The following is a 21,659-nucleotide window of genomic DNA, read 5'->3' on the forward strand; positions in this document are numbered from 1 at the left end:
GATAGTTTGAACATTCACAAATAATTAAAAATTAATCAAAATAATTTGATTAAAGAAATCAATTAGAACCACTATTTACCAATTCAAATTTGAACCAAATTTTAATAGTACCTTGAAGCTTGAACAGATGAAGACATTGATATTGGGCTTGAATCTTTGGGCCCAAAACGACTTCTTCTTATTTTAATCTGGGCAGAGAGCGACTATGTAAAATATAAATTCCGTACATCACGCTTTTCAAATTTTTCATTCGTAACAGAAAGAAAAAATAAAAGAAGAAAAAAACATTTCGAAACGGAGAAAAATATCTCAAGGAAGATGGCGGGATCTCTAACAGCATCAACCCGCCGTGGAAACACGGAGGCTTCTTCAGAAATTTACCGGTGGATGATCGGTTTTGCTCGGTTTGTTCACTATCCATCTACTCCTTCTCAGTGTCCAGGTCTGAGACCTCTCGGAAGGAGAGAGCTGTATCATTCGCCCCACGGAACCTGGTTCTCGGCGTCTTCTTCGACGCTGTCTCTCCAGATGTTCGACGAAGTCAACAGATCCGATGTGATTCTCTCCGTCAAACTCGGCGAGAAAGTCCTTGTGAGTTGATTTTTGCTCTCTATACTATAAATCGGATGTTTAGGTTGGTGTTTCGCGATTGTTGAAGCTTAATCAAATTTTGAAATCGAGATCTATCCATGTTTGATTTAGCTTCATGGTGTTTAATTGTTCTTCGAATGATTCGATTTCTACAGGAAGAACACTACATTTCAAAGCTGAATTTCACATGGCCGCAGATGTCATGCGTTTCTGGGTTTCCGTCTCGTGGTAGTCGAGCGATTTTCGTTACCTATACGGATTCTGCAAACAAGGCAAGCTCTTAACACTTTCAATCTCTTTTGGATTTTCTGGAATTTAAGAGATAAATAAGCTTACTAGTGTAACCTAAGGAGAATTTGATGACTGTTCATGAGTTAGTAGATACTTTAGATTTGTGAATTGAAATCATGTGGTTATATTGTGCTTGTTGTTGTTCTCCAGATCCAGAAATTTGCTTTAAGGTTTTCCACATGTGATGCAGCGTTGGAGTTTGTGGAAGCTCTTAAGGTTAGCTATTACTGCAAAGAGCTTCCTTACATGTTGATCAGATGGAGATGATGTTTCACTAACCTTGACTCTAGTTTTCTAAGCTATTTTCTTCGAATCTGAGCCAATGATTCCTTTTCTGTTCTGTTTGCAGGAGAAGTTTAAGGGTTTAGAGGAAGCTCGGAACCAGAGAAATGAAACTAGGTGTGAGGTGGTTTCTTTCCAGTCAGATTACAACCCTTCAAATGCGATCATCCCCAGGTTAGATCACACTACAGTGTTGTGAATTTGTACAAGTTCTTTAGCCAACAGTTTCGATATTGTAAACTCCTCTTTGCAGAGCAATTCAGAAAGAGCCAAATATGGTTAAACCTATTAATAGTTATGTTCCTGAAATGCAACCAAGAATTGAGTATGAAGTTCAGAACCAGAAAAGTGAAATTAGGTCCGAGGTTTCTTTCCAGACAGATTACAACCCTTCAAATGAGATTTTCCCCAGGTTAGATCATATTTACAGACTTGTGGATTAATACAAGTGCTTGAGCCAACAATTTAGATATGGTAATATATATTCTTCTCTGCAGAGCCATTGAAGAAGAGCCAAATATGGTTAGATTTTTTGATAGTTATGTTCCTGAAATGCAACCAAGACCTGAGTATGAAACTGGAAGAGCCTTATATCCATCACAATCCACGCTAAATCAAATCCCGAATCTCCCTCCGAGTTTCACCTCCTTACTCTCTGGTTGCTTCCCTGACTCCACTCTAGGTACATTTTTCATTGATCCTGCTTGTTCGAAGTTTAAGACATATCATCTCTTTCACACATTTTTAACACATTTCCTCCCCTATGAAACCAACTATAGATGCAGGCCAAACACCTGTGAAGCAGGATCCTGATCTAAAGTCACAGATACTGGTACAGTATAAACAACCCGAATTTCTTTTCTCTTTCAACACATCAACACAATGCTAATGATATCTTATGATTTGGGATTCGAACTTCTTGTTTTGGCAGAGGTACATGGAAGATTCTTCATTTCAAGGTGAACATTCTCTCCAATACACACACACAAACAATATTGACCCATATAGATTCCAAGTTCATATTCAAGCTTCAAACTTCACTTAATAAGTCTTTCTAACGAGTGGTTTTCTCATTATCCAGATATGCTGCAGAAAGTAGAGAGAATTATCGACGAAATTGGAGGTAACTGGATTAGCTGAGATTCATCATACAGTCAATATATATATATTTGACTAGATATCCATCTTATTTTCCATTTCTACTCTTTTGTTCATTCAATATATATACTGTTTAAACAATTGAGATTAAAAGAACCAACCAACATTGGTGAAGGACAATGTATTTCTTTTTTCTTTGTTTTGTTCAACTGAGGACAAATGTATTAATTTGCTTTATTTTCATCCAAAAAAGCAATTAGCCAAGAAGATCTTCAATTTGTCGTCCACAATTACTGATATCTTATACGACGATTTTCTTAGATTTTGCTATATTACATTTCCTTTTCATTTTTGATAAAAATGGTTAAAGATTTTCGACACATGGGTGATTAGTTAAGCTGCATGCAAGGATCGTGAATAGGGAAGGGAAGAATGAGACCATAATTTTTGAAGTCACTATGGTTTTGGAAATTAAATTCAAGAACTTTCCTGTTTTGATTTTAGAGAATAAATTTTAGAAATTGCAATCCCTAAATTCGAGAACTTCCAATTTCGAATTTAGAGATTATGGTCAAAAAAATAATATATCCGGATATGAATCGCAATAAGATATTAGGTAATCAACAGAATTTTGAAATTATATTCTCTCGAATTTATGTCTTTCCTAATTAAAATTTCTCTTTTTCAACATATATAGTATATATTGAGTAAGTTTTGTATTGCAAACTAGGACAATTCTACAAAACAAGAATAAATCATAACACGGTCCTTTTGAGACAGCCAAAACATGAAATCATCACATATAGCTATAATCTGCATAGTCATGCTCTCTTTCTTCTCCATGCATGAGTGTAAGTATAATTGTTTCTCACGTCTATAAGACACATATATCAAACGTCTCTTTGTTTTTTTTTTCTATAGTAAGAATTTGGTTTATGTGTTTGAAATCGATGTGCAGGTAGCACGATAGGGAGATCGAGCAAAATCTATGTACCATTGTGTTTCCACGACAATTGCGTCCTGCCATTTAAAAATGATTGTTGGTGTTGTCTCGCAGCTGGAACTAAAAAAGATTGGTGTTGGGAAGAAAAAGATTATCCGGACGCCAAAGAGCTTTGTATGAAAACATGTACAAGAGTGGATGTATTGGAGTAAGAATGTTAATTTGATTCGTGGTTTTTTTAGATTAGGTGGGATTTTAATAAATTTCAAAGGTGTTTTAATTAACGTTGCTTTATTTTAGTCCAATAAAGCAATTAGCCGAAAGATCTTTGATTTCCCTTTTGCATACAAGAATTTATTATAAATTTTTAATAACGAGATACTTCTATTACAATATCTAGAATTTTGTATTCCAATATGTATTCTCTATAGTAAATTATCTAGACGAGTTTAGAAGGTGATTAGATTCTACAATATTTTTTGAAAACTCTATAAATTTATACCTTATTTTGGGTTTGACCATGATAAATAAGTGTTGGATCATTCAATAATTACTAAACACACTCAAAATAAAATTTAATATATTAACAAAAAATAGTTTCAATAATAATTATGAATTACTTAACAGAGAACGTTGGAAAATTGACCAAGATATTGGAAAATTCAACCAGAAAAAAAAATCTTGAAATTCAAGGTTTATCTGGTTTTTTTCTTAAAGAAAATTAAGGTGTTTCCTAATTAAATTTTCTCTACTTCTTTATTTATAAAATGTTTTGTATTTACATATCAGAACAACTCGAGAAGACAGCAAACCTCACAAGACAGTTGTTTGAGAAACCCAAACCATGAAGTCATTAATCTGCATAATCATGCTCTTCCTCTTTGCTCTGCATGCATGTACGTATATATAATTTGTTTTTTCTCATATATACAAGAGCAAAGAAACCTCAAAACTATCACGATCCATTTCTTGTTTACGACCACAACTTCTTGATTATGTCTCGAGTCATGTTTATTCTACACACATAATTTGGTTTGTTTACACACAATTTGGTTTGTGTGTGTTCAAATCAATGTGTAGGTGGGAAGATGGAGGTGAAAGAGATAAGGAGATCGAGCAAGATCTATTTACCACCGTGTATCCACGAGACTTGCACCGCTTTCTCAGGGGAAAAAAATTGTTGGTGCTGCTTCCAAGTTAAACATAAAAGAGATCGTTGTTGGAAAGAGAAAGAATATCCCAACGCTAAGGAGCTTTGCTTCGAGCAATGTTCAAAGCAGATTTAAAAACGTTTGATAAATCGAATATTGTATGTTGCTTATTTGATTTGTCCAAAAAAAAGAATTTAAAAAAGTATGTTGCGATTTCAGGCTTTTCCAAAGCTTTTTTTTATTCAATACCAATGTGTTTTTTTTTTTAATGATATGTATTTCGATAAATAATAGTTTAATCATTCAATAATAAATCAGCACACTCGAAATAAAAATATAATACATTAACAAAAATAGTTTCAATAATAATTATGAATTACTTAACCGAGACGTTGGAAAAATTGACCAAAATATTTGAAAATGGATAAAAATCCTGAAGTTAAAGAATTATCTTGTTATTTCCTTAAAAGAAAATTAAGTTGTTCCTAATTCAATTTTCTCTACTTCTTTATATATCAAAAGTTTTACATTATCATACAACAACTCGAGAAGACAATAAAACTCACAACACAGTTGTTTAAACCATGGTATCATCACATACAACTTTAATCTGCATAATCATGCTCTCCCTCTTTGCTCTGCATGAATGTACGTATAATTTGGTTGTTCTCGTATCAATTGCCTATTTCTTTTTCTTTTTCTTTCCACTATTAAATTTGGTTCGTGTATGTTCAAATCAATGTGTAGGTGGCAAGATGGAGGTGAAAGAGATAGGGGGATCGAGCAAAATCTATATACCACCGTGTATCCATGAGACTTGCAGTGGTTTCTCACTGAAAAGTGATTGTTGGTGCTGCTTGCAAATTAAACATAAAAAAGATCGTTGTTGGAAAGAGAAAGAATTTCCCAACGCTAAGGAGCTTTGTTTCGACCAATGTCCAAAGCAGATTTAAAAACCGTTGATAAATATTCTAATTAATGTATTCGATTGTAGCTTTTCCAAAACGTTCTTATTCAATAACAATGGTGTTTTTATGACATCTATTTCGATTGATATTCTTCTTTTTATGTAATGAAATATCAACCAATTACATTTCTAAATATAAAATTTATTTTTACCGGTGTTATAATCCAATAACAGTTGGCCACCAAAAAGAAAAAACGGTTCCAAATTATGGAAATTAAACTAAATTACAAGTATATAATAGTATTTAATTTGGATTGGGTTTGTTGGGCAAAAATAAAATAATTGTACTATAGTTTTAGCTTTGAGTCAACCTAATGGATCAATAGATTAATGAGAAAAGGAAAAAAAAAAAAAAAAAGAATTCAATCATAATGTTTTCGAATTTTTTGGAAAGCTTATACGATGGAATCGGAGACGATGACGCCGCCGCCGACGACGACGAAGACAACAACAGCGAGAAGACCCCGAGATCATCAACGGAAAGACACGATTACGAGAGAAACGCCGTTCGTTTGTCACCGGAAGAGGAGGCTCAAGCGCGTGGTGTTAAAGATGATTTGACGGAACTTGGTCATACCCTCACGCGTCAATTTCGTGGTGTGGCTAACTTTCTCGCTCCGTTACCAGATGGATCTTCTTCCTCCGATCGATCAAACCATCCTAGATTTAACCAATCTCGGTCTTCAGATTTTGAATCGAATCAATCGCGGTCTTCGGATCTTAGAGTTTATCAATCTCGGTCTTCAGATCGGGACGAATCGTGTGTTGGAAGTGATACGCCGGAGACTGGAATTAGGTTTAGGAGCTGGGATTTGGAAGAAAAAGCGGTAGAAAATGTGTGTAATGATCCTGAGGAGGAAGAAGAAGAAGAGGAAACAGATGAAGAAGAAGAAGAAGAAGAAGAAGAAGAAGAAGAGATTGCTGCGGTTGCTCTTACCGACGAAGTGCTCGCATTTGCGAGGAACATAGCAATGCATCCAGAAACTTGGTTGGATTTTCCTCTTGATCCTGACGAAGATCTTGATGGTAACGTATACATTGAGTCAATTTCGGATTGAATAACAATGATTGTTGGAGTTTCACAAGTCAAATTTGTTGGCTTTTAGTCTTCATTGATTTGACTTATAGGCATATCAAAGGTTTGATTATTTCAACTTTTATCTATTGTAGATTTGGAAATGACTGATGCTCAAAGAGGTCATGCCTTAGCTATTGAGCGTCTTGCTCCGAGGTTAGCTGCATTGAGAATAGAGCTTTGTCCATGTCATATGAGTGTTGGTTACTTCTGGAAAGTCTATTTTGTTCTTCTTCTTTCGAGGCTCAATAAACACGATGCTCATCTTTTGTCTTCTCCACAGGTAAAAAAACCTCAATCTCTTCTTGAGTCAAAATTATTGTTGTTGTTGTTATTCAGCAAAACCCTTTTGCTTTTTCAGGTGATGGAAGCAAGAGCATTGTGGATGAAAGAGCTTCAGAATCAGACCAATTCTTCAAAAGAAGGTAGAGATAAGATTCTTGAGGAAGATATTACACCATCAACTTCAAATTACTACAACCATGCTCCTCCTGAGTTTCTTTCTCCAAGAATATATGCTTTTGAACCTCCTTCGATTATGTATCGCGATTTCGAACACGGGTCTGAAAACGCTCAGTTTATCGATAAAGCTGTTATCGAGGAAAAACCAATCCAGAAGAACGACAAAAATAGTGCAAGCCTTAGCCAAGCATCTAAAGATGTTGATGACGATGATGATGATTGGCCAGACGAAGAAGATTCTGCTAATTCTTGGGCTCCAATGTTCACAGTGAATGAGGATGATGTTTCTTTCAGTGATCTAGAAGGAGACGACGATATAAGTAGCTTAGCACTCAAGTCTAAGATTACATCAAAGGGCACAGACCAAAAAGGAGCATGAAACATCATCTGGCTTGTTGAATTGCCCTGTCGAAGCAATAGAACTGAAAAAGGAATGTGTGCTGAGTCAAATCGTGAAAGTCTTTTGGGCGAGTTTGATTATTTGTGGATTTATGATGTTTGCTCTCAAAGAGAAGGAAAAAAAAAAAAAAAGGTTTTGATTGAAAGCTGTACAGAAGATTACCTTCATCACTTCAATTTCATTGTATTGTTCTCTCTCGTCGATGTAATGAAATATTAATAGGCAGCAAGTGATTATTAAACTAGATGAAATGTGTTTAGTATATGATTGATACTTAATTGTGCATCTCAAAGATCTCAATTGGCAAGTGAAACATACTTCACACAATTGTAGAAAGATCACAACATAACTTATGAGACCCAAATTAAACAGTTTGATGATTGCTTATCTAAGATGAGCATTGATTGGTTGGAATATTTTCTTTTGTATAATTAATTGTTTATTTTCGGATTAATTAAAATAAATTGTAAAGGAAGGGGGAAATTAAAAAATACTATTATTGTAAAGGTAGAACTTAGAAGGGTATTTAGAAAAATAAGATAAAGTGTAGATTTTATTTCTTGGTGAAAGAACTTATGATATGAGAATAAGCCACAAATGAATTAATCTTCGTTTTTTTTTTTCTTTTTTCTTTTTCTCGTTTAGGAGAGGAGCATTTGAGAAAAAATATATATATAGAAGCAATGATTTTAAAGCACGTAGACAAAAACATACGGAACCAACCATTTTTTTGTCCAAAATCCATATACTAAGAGGCTAAAACTGATTATTATTACTAGATGAATACCCATGCTACGCGTGGGTTTGTTTTGAAAATTGTGAAGAAAAAATTATTGATTGTTCTTGCTAATTTATGTTTATTTTTTATTTGTTATTATCAATACAATAAAAACACTAGGTTTTTCTCCTGATCTGACACATCAGCTTTATCAGCTTTTCTGAGTGTGACACATCAGCCAATAAAAACATTTCATTAATACAACTCAGCTTAAAGTTTTTACATGTCACTTTTCTTTTCCATCAATTATTTCCTAATAAAGGTAAATATCTTTAGCCCATCCCGGTCAAATTGAAAAATTGTCACTTATGCCACTTTTGAGAAAAAAAAAATCTGGCATGCCACCAAAAAATCTACATGCCACCGAAAATGTGAACTGACCAAAATACCCTTAATGAAAGAAGGAAAAAAAAATTGAAAAAGAAAAGAATCTCTCCTCTCTCTCCTCTCTCGTCCTTCTCTCTCTCCGCTCTCTCTCTCTTCTCCGAACCTCACCCGACGCTCCTCTTCTTCTCTCCTCCTCCGCCGCTCACTCCAATCTGCAACTACGGCTCAGCAGGTGCCTCCTCCTTCTCAAAACCGGTTAGTTTCTTCTCATAAATCCTCTTGGCATTGCTGCATTGTTTGGATTTTAGATAATTTATGAGTAATCTGGAATTTTTTTAAATTAGGGATTTCAAATGAAAATTGGGTTTTATAGGGGTTTATCGAATGTATATTGGCGAATTGAGGTATTTGCTATGGTTATTAAACGAATGTAGCTCGTCCATTGTTGAATCGAGTCACATTTTATGTAGAATCGAGTTAGATCTCAGCCGAGAATTCAATTGGTACAATTAAGTTTAATTATTCAACTGGTACAACTGATAGACTATAGGCCAACTGGTACAACTGATAGTCTGTTGGCCAACTGGTACAACTAGTATAAAAGTGACAAATGGTGTATGTGCAGTTTTTAATTATTGTATTTTCAGGATAGTACTCCATAGTCAACTGGTTCAACTGTTATTATGTAGGCCAACTGGTACAACTGATAGTATGTAGGCCAACTGGTACAACTGATAGTATGTAGGCCAACTGGTACAACTAGTACAACTGTGAAAAATGGTGTAGATTTGTGCTGTTTTTAAATGTTGTATTTTCAGGATAGTACCCTCCATAGTCAACTGGTACAGCTGTTAGAGTATAGGCCAACTGGTACAAATGATAGACTGTAGGCCAACTGGTACAACTAGTATAACTGTGACAAATTGTGTTGGTAATTATGTTTAAAATTGTTGTAATTTCAGGCGGCGATGAAGAAGAAGACCCAGACTACGTACATTTTGACTATGGAGGGTACTATTTAGAACGGAATGAGTGGATTTTAAAAATTCACTATACGCTATATCGTTTAAGACGGCATGTTTAGAGAAGATAACTTATTCGGTGCTATTAGATAAGATCACTACGAAGGTTGCTCAGAATGGAGTCCCTGGGAATCTGAAACTGAGTTACAATCTATCTAAAGCTCGGAGAGAGACATATATTGTAGATGATGAGGACGTATACATTTTCTTAACAGAATGTGATGAAGAGGGTCGTATTCCAGTGTTGCATGTGGAGGTATTAAGTGACAATAACCAGAGGGTGGAAATCTTAGTACCGGAGCGTCGAAGTTCAGTTAGTGGGAATTATGTGGAGCTAGTGAATGTGAATGAAGTTTTGGAGAATGATGTGAATGAAGTTTTGGAGAATGATGTGAATGAAGTTTTGGAGAATGATGAGAATGAAGTTTTGGTGAATGATGTGAATGAAGTTTTGGTGAATGAAGATATGGTGAATGAAGTTATGGTGAATGAAGTGTGTCAGAATGTGACAGGTATGGAAGTTGTGGCTGTGGAAAGGTCGATGGATAACCATTTGGATGAAGATGTGCATGGTATGTGTGATTTTGATGATATTCCAGCTATTCCAAATCGTGTAAAAGGTACTCCGAAGAATATAGAATGGGAAGATGGTACGGGTATAGAACTTTATCAAGAATTTTGTTCTAAGGAGGCACTGTGGGAATTGGTAAACAAAGCTGCAAAACAAGAAGTTTATGGGGTTTTAACAGTTAAGTCTGACCCGTTGAGACTTATGTTACGATGCAAACAATATTCTCAAGGGTGTAAATGGTATTTACGAGTTGCGAGAACAAAGTAATCAGATTATTGGAGTGTTAGAATGCATAGAAAGATCCATACATGCTCGCGGTCTGTTGAGTCTACAAGCAATAGTGTACAGAGAGGAACACCACGATTAATAGCAGCTGTTTTGCATGCTGACTTTCCAGGTAATCTACAGACCCCAGTTCCAAAAAGCATCATGTCTATTGTGACAGGAAGACTTGGTGTGCATTGTTCATACTCCACTGCATTAAGAGGGAAAATGCAGCATGTTAGTGAAGTGAGAGGTGGACCAGAAAAAAGCTACAAGATGTTGTTTTCTTATCTCTACATGTTAGAGAAGGTAAATAGAGGGACTGTAACAAGTGTGGAGTTGGAAGAGAAGAAGTTCAAGTACCTATTCATCGCTTTGGGAGCTAGCATTGAAGGTTTAAGGGAAATGAGGAAAGTGATAATTGTGGATGCAACTCATCTCAAAACTGTATATGGTGGGATGTTGGTTATTGCAACAGCTCAAGATCCTAATCATCACCATTATCCTCTTGCATTTGGTGTAATTGATGCGGAGAAGGATGTTAGTTGGATTTGGTTTTTCCAAAAGCTGAAAACTGTATATCCAGAAGTTCCTGATTTGGTGTTTATTAGTGACAGGCATCAAAGCATCAAGAAGGTTGTCATGACGGTGTACCCGAATGCGCATCATGTAAACTGTATATGGCATTTGTCTCAAAATCTAAGACTCCGTGCTAAGACTGATAAGGATGGAGCTGCGAAGAAGTTCTTGGAGTGCGCTCATGCTTATACTGAGAGTGAGTTCAATAGAGAATATGGTATTTTTAGGAGTCGGTGGTCTAATGCTGCTGACTATCTAGATAAAGCCATAGGGAGAGAGTAGTGGTCTAGGTACCATTTCCAAGGAGACAAGTACAACATAGACACTAGCAATGTTGCGGAGTCCATGAACGCTGTGTTTAGGAAAGCGAGGAAGTATCACCTCTTACCTATGATTGATGCCATGGTTGAGAAGTTCTCTGAATGGTTTAACAACCATAGGCAAGATTCAGGTAATGCATCGAGCACATCACATGTTGTGCCTTTTGTGGAGAACATCTTGCATGCTCGATGTCCAGTTGCTGCGAAGTTAAAAGTTGTTGAGCTTAACAGTTATAGACAAGAATACAACGTCATTGATGGGATGTCGGTAAGCTTTTTGGTGGATTTGAAAATGAAAACTTGTTCTTGCAAGACATTTGATATAGACAAGTACCCGTGTGTCCATGCCATTGCCGCATCAAGGTTCCTAGCCCGCAAGGAAGGGATAAATGCATATGTAAGCATATATGGACTTTGCTCCGTCTTTTATTTGATTGATACTTGGGCATTGGCATATTACAGGACGTTGTTTGTAGTGCCACATGAGTCAGAATGGAATATTCCCGAGTCAGTTAAAGAGTTGGAAGCTGAGCCGCCGGATTACACTCCAAAAAAAGGACGCAATCAAGATAAACGGTTTCCATCTGTTGGAGAAAAACGGAGAAAGAGTAACAAAGCTGTTCCAGGAATTAACTTGGAGAGATGGCTACAGCCCAAGGATCCAGAAGCATCTTGATTAATTCCCTGGTTCAACCGATACAACTGCTTTACCAATACGGTTCAACTGGAACAACTGGACCATTTTGGTTAAACTGGAACAACTGTGTAACCATTTGGGTTCAACCGGAACAACTTAAACAACTTTGTACTTGTATTTTTATTTGTAAGACTAATATCGCTTTGTAATATATGGATTATTATTTATAAGTTTGTAATATAAACTATTTTATTTTTTTACAATATTAGCAAGAATGGTTTCTGGGTTCAACCGATACAACTGGAAACAACTAAAACTACAAAAAATACAAAATTACATAAATTATACCATAATAAGTGATTAAAACATTTTTAAACTCTGAAAGTACATTTAATACTTTTAATATATGATATGTAACATTATCAATAATTAATGTGAGCAAAAACCAAAATTACACAAATCACTCTTTAGGTAATAATGAACAATTAGTTCAAGATCATCTATAAAGATGGAAGAAGTATGGAAACTATGTTTTCTGACAAATTATTCTATGAAAACTTCTTAAACACCAATATAATGTGGAAATTGATGTGAACAACTAGATATCTATGGTATTTTTTAAGGTTCAACTACAAAATTACAAATTTAGAAATAGTTCAACTGTGAGGAAATTAGGACAACTGAACATCTAAAGACAACTATGTAGAAAATCTATTTGTCGGGGGTCCCACAGAAATGTGTTCAAACTAGTCTTTGACTAGTTTTTGACTCAAACCGGTCCCACAAAAATGTGTTCACACTAGTCTTCTCATATAATAAGTCTACTCTCTCTCTCTCTCTCACATCTCGACTCCGATTCTTCTTCTTCTTTTCTCTCTTCTTCTTCTCTCTTCTTCACGAGACCACCAAAAATTAGGGTTTTCAGATTTCTTCAAATTTTGCGAAATCTGGGTACTTCTCTCACATATCTTCTTCTCTCTTCTTCTTCTGTTATTGAAAACGAGAAGCCAAAAAATTAGGGTTTTCAGATCTATGCTCCTTCTTCCTTCTCTCGCCGTTATAAGGTATGGCAATTCTCTTAGACTACTTCAATTTAATAGATCTGCTTTCTACTAATTCGAATTTACTAAGATTTAATTGATTTATGTTTGATTGAATGGTCAGATCTACTCATCTTCTAAACCGTAGATATGCCTTATAGTTACTCCCAACCCTCCACATCCGTAGCAAGCATCAACAGTGGAGAATGTAATGCAGATGCGAATTATGGTGTTCCCGAGAGGTGTTTCTATGGTGAGATGGTCAAACTTGAGCGATGTCTAACAGGACAGCGCCAAGGAGAGCGCGTATACAGATGCCCAATGCTTAAGGTATGGTTTAGTTGCAATTCTGGAACAACTAAGTACAACTTGCTGGTTTTAACTTTTTATATTCTTCTTAGGATGGAGACGAATATAAGGATAATCGAGATCACCTAGTTCAGTGGTGGGATTGGGCGGTAACTGAGGAGCTGTCCAAGATACACCACCTATTTGACAGACATAAAGATGACGTGTTAACCTCTCTTGAATATGGGAGGGGTGGAAATCCTGCATTGGAGTCGATCCGGGAAACTCTTCGTCTTATGCGTGAAGAAATGATGACCTTAAAGAGAGGTTAGCCACAAAAGAAGTCGAGATTGCGAGGCTTAGGGGGTTACTTTCAAGGTGGTAATATTGTATGATTACCACCTACTCTTTGTAATATTTGAATTTGTATTTTGGATATGGAATTGTGTTTTCATGAAGTATTATTAGTAGTTGTACCTGCAGTAATGGTAGTTGTACTTGGTTCAACCGGTACAACCCCGACTTATATGTATTCACTAAGTATTTTTAATAGTTGTTGTCTCTGGATCAACTGGTCCAACTAAAATTTAAATATATTGTATTTAGTAGTTGTTCCTGGTTGTCCACATAGTTGTCTCTGGATTATTAGTAGTTGTCCCTGTATTGTTAGTAGTTGTCCATGTTGTCCATCGTTCTTAATAGTAGTTGTCCATGTATTGTTAGTAGTTATCCCTGTTGTCCCTGGTTCATCACATAGTTGTCCCAGGATTACTAATCGTTGTTCCTGTTGTCCTACTTGTGTTAATAGTTGTCCCACGTTTGTTAGTAGTTGGACCAGATGCATAATTTTTTAAAATATAATTTCTGGATCAACCTAAACTCCAAATACAAAAAATGCACCTAAACCACAACACAACCAAAAGATAGTACAATGTTTTGAATCCTAATAAAAGATAACCGCAAAATACTCAGAAAATATAAGTTTTGTCCTACACAAAAGCAATTACTCATAAAGAGTGATCTCTCATAAAGTACCCGTGTGTCCATGCCTATTTCTTCTGCCGCTTCTTCCCCTTCCCCTTCCCCTCTGCTGTAAACTCTTCAGCCTGAAACCTGGAAGCCTTCCTTTGTCTCTTTTTCCCGGTCTGGATTGTAGGGCCACTATGCTTCGGCCTCACTGCTTTCTTCTTCTTGTTCTCCTTCTCTTTCCTAGCCAGCTGCTCCTGATCACCTTCATCACCTACACAACTCCAATGTTAGAACATGTATGTTACAATAAAAACTACAAAAATGTAAACTCACTCAATTCTTGAATCTGGATTGGCTTAGGGTCTGTGAAACCACTGTGAAGGACCAAAGCCTTTGTCGGACTCGCTATTGGTTGATTAGTAGTTGGTGTACAATAGGTTGGCACAAAATCACTTGAAGTCCCTGGATGATACTCATTGTACCGTTCTTTCTCTAGCTGGACTGATACATAACCCTCTAAGTCTTTCACTCTCCCATCCAGCATACTCACTTTGCTATCCATCTCAGACAACTTCTCCATGATCTTCGCAAATCCTTTGTCCACAGCTGACTGTAATGAGAGGATATCACCAAGCCTCTCAGGGACTTCACCATCACTTTCTTTAACATCACCAAGCCTCTCAGCCACTTCAGGGACAACATCACCAAAACCCCGAGCCTGCAAGTCCATCTGGTATAGACTTTTCCACCAGATTTTCTTCTTCTTTCTGATCAGCTGCTCTCTCCCATCCCTTCATCAACATCTTTCTCAACAAGGCCAGACAACATCTCTTTCTCATCCATATCAGGTTCCAAGATGCTTGAGATATCCTGTCAAATACACATAGCATCAATCTCAATACATATGCATACTAAGAGAAGTAAAGGCACCAAAAGCTAACCTTAATTTCACCAAGGGATTGGTTTATTTCATCCAAGGTAACGCCCTTCATGCAACTGTCAGTGAATTTAGATTTGCACATTCTTGGACAGTCATTAGCTGCGGGAACAGCTTCTCTGAATCGCCTTCCAAGTTGTGGTATGCACTCAAATGCAAAAATCTACACATTCACAATAATACAGTTTTAATACTATAACTTTAACACTGTAACTCATTACAATATTCACAAGTTTTTACCTCAAGAGGAGTGATGAATCCAAAAAAGCTGCTCTGTGCTTTTGGTTTCACCGAACCTTTCAAGTTTTTCATCATTCTCCGGATCCCTGTCATACATTGCTCAAAAGAATACCTTCCCCACGGGAATGTCTCACAAGCATGAACATCATCAACAATCCTTAACAGGAATTGCTCTATGTTCCCATCACCCTTAGAATCAGCCTTCACAACCTCACATAAAAACAACAAAATAATCAACTTCTTCCTATCCAAACACTTCTCACTCTTAATAGCTGCCAACTTCTTTTCTACATCTTTGATTTTGATTAGGTCTGTCCTCCCAAACATCCTTCTGACAAACCTCAAACTACCCTTCTTCTCATGATTCTTTGGGTACTCATGGCAGTCCAACCCGGTTAACAAAGCATGCTCTTTCAAGGAGTACCTTATAGGTACTCCATTCACAACAAACCAACACTCATTCTCCATATCCGTGCGAGCAGTGCAAAGCATAAGCATCCACATGCCTTGAATCATGTGATTTGGTTCCTTAGGCATGTGGAATATATGCCTAAACTGAGCATGATTCCTAAACCAACTAACTTCCTCATCAAATGCCTCTATCATGGCCACTGTTTGGCCAACTCTACACCTACTCCCTACCTTACATACCTTGTTGTACTCAGTTGGACTAAAGTACATGCTCTCTGGCGGCAGTGGTTGGGATTCCTCATCATCATCATCCTCATCTGTATCAGCTGCAACATCATTAACCCTATCCTCTTCCTCTTCCTCAGCAGCAATATCATCAACTATATTCTGCATATTCAAACACATACAACTGAGTACAACTATGTCTGTTGCTTACCTTTAACACACCATATACAACAAATACAAACTGTTACTTACCTTAATAACACCAGCAACATCTTCCTCCTCATTATCACCAGCAACATCTTCACCCTCAGCATCAACAACTCTCTCTTCTTCCTCGTTATCACAACCCTGACCATCAATTGACAACTCACAGACTTCTTTATCATGCTCACCGACTTCTTCTTCCTTTGACTCACTGGCTTCTTCTTTCTCTTCTTTATCAGACAATTCCGGAACCGAAAAAACTTCTAATTCTTCGGTGGTTGCTTCTGTGGATTCCACTGTTGGAACAATTACAGCGGCATCCGTCGGTTCTTCTGTTGGAAGAACAGCGGCATCCATTGGAGCTTCTGTTGGAGAAGCGGCATCCGTCGGAGCATCTTTTGGAATTGCGGCGTCCGTCGAAGCTTCTGTTGGAACTGAAGCGTCCGTCGAAGCTTTTGTTGGATCCGAATTTGCAGCCCCTTCTCGAGACCCTTCTGTTGATTCATATACCCTGTTATCTCTACCTTTCACGCGAACCATATAAGAACGAGACGAAGACACGCTGAACGGAGTCGGAGGAGACGAAAAGACAAACCACTGAGGAGGAGACGGAGGAGACGAATGACGGAGTACGAAGTTCCCACGCTAGAAGAAGATGGCGGAGACGACGATACGCCGGATACAACGAAAACGGAAAAGAAGCGACGGAGATTCGCGACAGAGAGAACAAAGAGAACTCGGAGACGGCGGAGTAGTGAAAGAGATGATTTTTACGGTTTTAGTTTTACTTAGAGAAATTTTCAGAATTAGGGTAAATTTGGGGATTTTATATGGGCCGGGTTATTTTCTTATGGGCTGGGTTCTGATTGTTTGGTTGGGTCGTAATTTACTTATTTTCGTCTGGGTTTTATGTAATTTACTCACTTTCTCGATTTAAAATTAATTCGATAATAAAAACCAAACATAAGAGTGACATAAGAGGTTACCGATTCTCGATTAGTGGCATAAGAGGTGAACTCTCGGTCAAATTCCTAAAACCCTTTTCGACTCCATAGCCGATCCTTCCCAAGCAGCCAAGCTAGCTTCTTCGATTATCTCTTCTTATTCCCAACCATGTTTTTCGCATTCAGGTTTGTATTTTCGATCTCTAAATTTCATCGTCTTTCGTAATTGTTCGCATCTAGATTAATCGGGCAAATGGGAATCGGAATTTGATTGTGATGTTTTCACAGATTCAAGTTATGGAGTCGCAAAGTTTAATGTTTCTTCTTTGTTTCAGGATAATTGAAAAAAAAAAAAAAAGTATAATCGCAATCCAAAGGAGATGAAAAAACAAGGCATGGGGTGCACCTTTCTTTTATCAAATCTCAGGAACTATTGATACTAACTTGAGCTTTAGGAAGATTATGAATGATGTTGAGAACTTTGGTAACCACGGTCTTCTCTCTCTTGATGCGTGTAATTGTCTCTGTTATATCATAAGGAAAGACTCAGGTAGATCTAGATACACAAGCTTTGATGATCAATACGAGAAGCATATATAGACTATTAAGTTGTAGAAATTTTCATTGCCTTTGCCAATTTTTGCTTTGAGCATTATGATATAAGAGAAAGTGAAGAATTGTAGGCTTGAAGATGTTTTCCATATCCTCAAATTCATTATGTTTTCTCTTACTTTGAAGACATTGACAAGTTTAACACTCCCCATGGTGATGCAAGTTTATATTCTTATTACATGATCTTAATCTTTTTTTTTTTGTTTAATATGATCTTAATCTTTGAAGGTACATGACATGAAAAATAAGAAAGCATTGGAGAATAATAAATGAATGCACTTGGTGGAAAGCCTCAAAAGAAACAGAGGCTATAGTTTAGTGTAGCGTGAGTAAACATAAAGAAAGAGAAGAGAAGATGTTTGAACTGAATATGATTCTTGGCAAATTTGGAGGACAACTTGGTGGTGGAAGTACGAAGAAACCCGCAAAGGGGATACATAAGCTAGAGGAGAGAGTCGTTAAATGAATAGTAGGGAATTTTTTTTAGTGGTGTACTTGATGTTAGGCATTTGCTACATTCTTGTTTTTGAAGAACTAATGACAGAGATAAGAAGATTACCAATTACGGTAAGATCAAGATCAAGATCGGAGGAGAAATTGGAGGAGGCAAGGAAAGTAAAAGACAGTAGAAAAGAGGCAAAAAGAATTAAAGAAAGAAGAAACGAGGCGGTAGGAGGAAAGGCAAGTAACCGCGGTAGATGTGTTAACAATTTTTTGAAGCCAGTCTTGTGATCAAAGGAGCCTACTTCAAAAGATGTTTGAAGCCATGCAAACATCTTGACATACAACGATTAATATTGGTAATGGCATTACAGTGAAATATTTATGAAAATGACAAAAATTTGGAATGATATTTCCACAATAGCCTCTCTTTAGAATAAGTGCAGTTATAGCTATTGAATTTGTTTTGATTGTGAAAGAAAACAAATCTTATTATCCCGGACGATATGAGTTTATTTGGAGAGTGCCGTAAACCAGATCGGTGATATCACCCTTTACAGTCGCCGCGGGTGACTTTGGGTTTGAGTAGAAATTAGAAAACTGATTTACCTTTATATTGTTTCAATTGATAGGAAAAGTTAAAAGGGAGTATGAAACGATACTAAAAATGACGCTACAGAATATATGTGACCTCAGTGATAATTCAGGTGAGTAGCTATTCAATGTTGTGTATATCGATATTGTCAACTTGAGTTGTATCTGATGTTTTCATTTTGTAATTCTCGTGTATGTTGTACATGATGGTGGTTATGTATCGTCTTTATGTTCCTTGCACCTTGGTAAACATTTACTAATGTTGTCTGAAACACATATAATCCGGTATAAACAATGTCTGTTTGAGTATTTATAGAGTTTATAGTAGTGAAAGTTTGTAATTCCATAAGCTGTGAGTGTGAATATGTTTTTGTGTAACTTCTATAGTGGCCTCCATTCTGGCAGTTAGAACGTAAAAAACATTTGTTCTAAAGAAAGATGATGTACAGAAAGGGAGACTATGAAGGATGAAATTTACGAAGTTGAGAAATTTGCCTTGAGATTTTTCTTCTTTTATATTGAATGATCGAGCAGAGAGTGGGAGAGATCTATTTTGTTAAAGTCTTGTGGGAACTTAGAATATTTGTTGGGTTTAAAAGCATTAAGTCATCAATGAAATGGGCTCGACCCATAAATATTGCACTCTAATAGATTATAACACACATATGGTCCATCCGTTATGGGCTATTTTCTTTATTCCATTTGACACTTATAGTTAGAAGCTGATGTGTATTAATGAAATGTTTTGATTGGACGAATAAAAGCTGATGCGTCATCTCCAGAAGAGCCAAAAATGCTGACGTGGCGGAAGGATGGAGAGAGATAGCCTCCTTTCATATATATGACTAGGACCAAACATAAAATGTGATGTTATTATCTAATAGTTATCTCCTCCACCTTCAAAAATAAAATCAGCCTCCACCTCTCTACATATATTAGCTTCTTAGATAGCGATTTCGCCCACAAATCTCTTAATTTAAACCCTTCAACCAAATAATTCATTTAAAATAAAATAAAAACCTTCAACCTTCAAGGGAATGAAACCGGCAGCAAATGCAGACAAAGCCATTCAAGGAAAGAGAGAGAGGAACCTCATTTTGGAAAATCTCCCCAACAGTTTGTTTAGCTTGGCCATGAGAAGAGAGGAGGAGACAAATAAACTTGGGTTTATGGTAATGGCAAAACGGCAAGTCATATATCGGCATCAGGCTCGTATTTTTCGAGTTCTACTGATTTGATTTTTGTGGTATAATGGATCTTAAAATGTTTAAGATTCAGTTGCTACTGAAAGAAACAACTTTAAATACTATATGCAATGGGAAGAAAATTCTATTTTAGATCGTCTTTCTTCGTGTGTGCTTTTAATTCCGGTTTTTGGGAATAAAATTGGACTATGTTTGCTCATGTGGATCTTTATTAAGTTTCATGTATCTATGATAGTTACTTCATAGTAAGAAATCCTAGAAACTTGTTTTCCTTTTCCTTGTATGTATGAAAATCTTGCCATCCTTAAACTGTTTGTACCATCGAAATTATAAAGTTTTATGTATCTGTGATTGTTAAAGTGTTATTTATATCTAAAGAATAAAAGTATTTGTTTCTAGGCAAATAGAATATTCAAGCAAATTGACTACTTATAGAAAAAATCCAAAGGGACATAAAACTCGTTCAAAACAAACAATATATTACTTAGTATCGCATTATGTACTATTTTTCAAAATTTATCTTTTAGAAATTTGCGGACGGTGTGAATAGGAACTGATATTCCAATACCTCCGACAAAGGCCATGGAGATTAGAGCAATGACATTACCCTCTAGGTCCACTAGTGGACCTCCCATATTTCCCTGCAAGAAAGTCAAAATATATTAAACGAGTCTTTTAAGTGAAGATTATACAAATGTCTATTAAATAATTAGATTACCACATTAAGCATACAGTCACACTGAAAATAGAAGATTCTCTTATGCTTAGGCAAGCGCAATTCAACATCGGTTCTGTCAATACAGCTATCAGAAACCAAAAGAATAAGAAAACAAAATGAGAATAATGGGAAATAAATCATTAAAAGAATGACAATAGCTTTTAAATTGAGAACTTACTTGATAGTTCCAAGGGAGAGTGTCCTATCCATATAGTTCGGAGAACCGAAAGCAATAACCCACCCTCCTAGAAGCACTTGTCTTGAATTCCCGAACATCACGGGTTGAAATGTTTCTTCGCTCGTAATTTCAAGCACGGCAATATCGTAATGTAGTGATACAGTATGTGTCAGTAGTTTAGCATCAACAAAATTTCCATTATGAGTTTTTAACACTACCTGTTATTATAGAATGGCAATTAATATAATAGTGATCCAACAAAAAATATTGTAAAAACACTTGATATGTTAATTCAGAAATTACGAGTTATTTAACTCGAAACAGTGAATCTTAGTGTTATACCATTTAGCAAAATAAATATTCGCACAAGCTAAAATAAAGAGGGTATAGTGAAAATAAGTTTCTAGATCTAAGAATGTGATAAAATATATATTCCCCAATATTCATATCTGATTTAATCTAGTGTGTCGAATAAAAATAAGTCTTGAAATTACCTTATCTGGATATGAAAGAATCTCTCCCTCTTCGTCAGTGTCGACAACCACATGAGCGCAAGTGAGAACTCTCTTACGATCTATGAAGAAGCCGGAGCCCTGACTCTTCTTCCGCTTATCACTACTCGGAACAACGACTCGGACCACAGACGGACCCACTCTCTCAGCTACATCTGCTACGGTATATCTACCAATAGGATGAATCGATGGGCTTACTAATGGAGTTGCCTGAGTGATAGTAAGATCTTCGTACTCTTCATTCTCTGGGGACGAATCCAAGATCTCTGAGTTAAACCGGGGAAAAGAGGGATCGGAAGGGGTCTCGTCGTCAGAGGACGATGGAGGATCGAAGGTTGTTGTTGAATAGAAACGACGGAGGAGGAGAGGCGGCGAGATCTTGC

The 21,659-nt window shown here is 36.5% G+C and overlaps 6 protein-coding genes across 7 annotated transcripts in view; 3 read left to right on the top strand and 3 right to left on the bottom strand.

The window, feature by feature from the left end:
- Window positions 1–254: 254 nt before the first annotated feature.
- On the top strand, window positions 255–2,529 carry LOC9325891 (protein POOR HOMOLOGOUS SYNAPSIS 1). Its single transcript, XM_021015139.1, has 9 exons — window positions 255–591; window positions 747–863; window positions 1,033–1,098; window positions 1,232–1,338; window positions 1,418–1,576; window positions 1,662–1,846; window positions 1,944–1,996; window positions 2,096–2,123; window positions 2,246–2,529. Exons 1-9 carry the CDS (start codon window positions 319–321, stop codon window positions 2,302–2,304), a joined length of 1,047 nt encoding a protein of 348 aa, XP_020870798.1. The 5' UTR covers window positions 255–318; the 3' UTR covers window positions 2,305–2,529.
- A 1,469-nt stretch (window positions 2,530–3,998) lies between these two features.
- On the top strand, window positions 3,999–5,318 carry LOC9325893 (EMBRYO SURROUNDING FACTOR 1.3). Its single transcript, XM_002889783.2, has 2 exons — window positions 3,999–5,004; window positions 5,104–5,318. The coding sequence occupies exons 1-2, from the start codon at window positions 4,941–4,943 to the stop codon at window positions 5,307–5,309; spliced, it is 270 nt and encodes an 89-aa protein (XP_002889829.1). The 5' UTR covers window positions 3,999–4,940; the 3' UTR covers window positions 5,310–5,318.
- A 318-nt stretch (window positions 5,319–5,636) lies between these two features.
- Window positions 5,637–7,504, top strand: LOC9325894. Its single transcript, XM_021015134.1, has 3 exons — window positions 5,637–6,349; window positions 6,494–6,681; window positions 6,760–7,504. The coding sequence occupies exons 1-3, from the start codon at window positions 5,695–5,697 to the stop codon at window positions 7,237–7,239; spliced, it is 1,323 nt and encodes a 440-aa protein (XP_020870793.1). The 5' UTR covers window positions 5,637–5,694; the 3' UTR covers window positions 7,240–7,504.
- A 6,468-nt stretch (window positions 7,505–13,972) lies between these two features.
- On the bottom strand, window positions 13,973–16,139 carry LOC110224625. Of its 2 annotated transcripts, none has more exons than XR_002329128.1 (2): window positions 14,389–16,139; window positions 13,973–14,326 (listed from the first exon to the last, which is right to left on the bottom strand). XR_002329128.1 is itself a non-coding variant. In XM_021010971.1 (2 exons), exons 1-2 carry the CDS (start codon window positions 14,783–14,785, stop codon window positions 14,136–14,138), a joined length of 588 nt encoding a protein of 195 aa, XP_020866630.1. In that variant the 5' UTR covers window positions 14,786–15,020; the 3' UTR covers window positions 13,973–14,135. The 2 variants fall into 2 exon arrangements, 1 of the variants encoding a protein (XP_020866630.1); XM_021010971.1 differs by having other exon boundaries at window positions 14,389–15,020.
- Window positions 16,082–16,612, bottom strand: LOC9325895. The gene has a single exon (XM_021013503.1). It carries the CDS (start codon window positions 16,610–16,612, stop codon window positions 16,082–16,084), a length of 531 nt encoding a protein of 176 aa, XP_020869162.1.
- Window positions 16,613–20,279: 3,667 nt separating this feature from the next.
- The window catches only part of LOC9325896 (putative protease Do-like 14), a 2,656-nt gene continuing 1,276 nt past the window's right edge, over window positions 20,280–21,659 (bottom strand). The window contains exons 2-5 of the mRNA XM_021013507.1: window positions 21,259–21,654; window positions 20,765–20,982; window positions 20,587–20,671; window positions 20,280–20,509 (exon numbers count right to left, since the gene is read on the bottom strand). Of these exons, the coding sequence (XP_020869166.1) occupies window positions 20,378–20,509; window positions 20,587–20,671; window positions 20,765–20,982; window positions 21,259–21,654 (831 nt within the window). The 3' untranslated portion in view covers window positions 20,280–20,377. The remainder of the gene's footprint in view (window positions 20,510–20,586; window positions 20,672–20,764; window positions 20,983–21,258; window positions 21,655–21,659) is intronic.

Source organism: Arabidopsis lyrata (genome assembly GCF_000004255.2).
Source record: "Arabidopsis lyrata subsp. lyrata unplaced genomic scaffold ARALYscaffold_1, whole genome shotgun sequence".
Classification (NCBI taxonomy): domain Eukaryota; kingdom Viridiplantae; phylum Streptophyta; class Magnoliopsida; order Brassicales; family Brassicaceae; genus Arabidopsis; species Arabidopsis lyrata.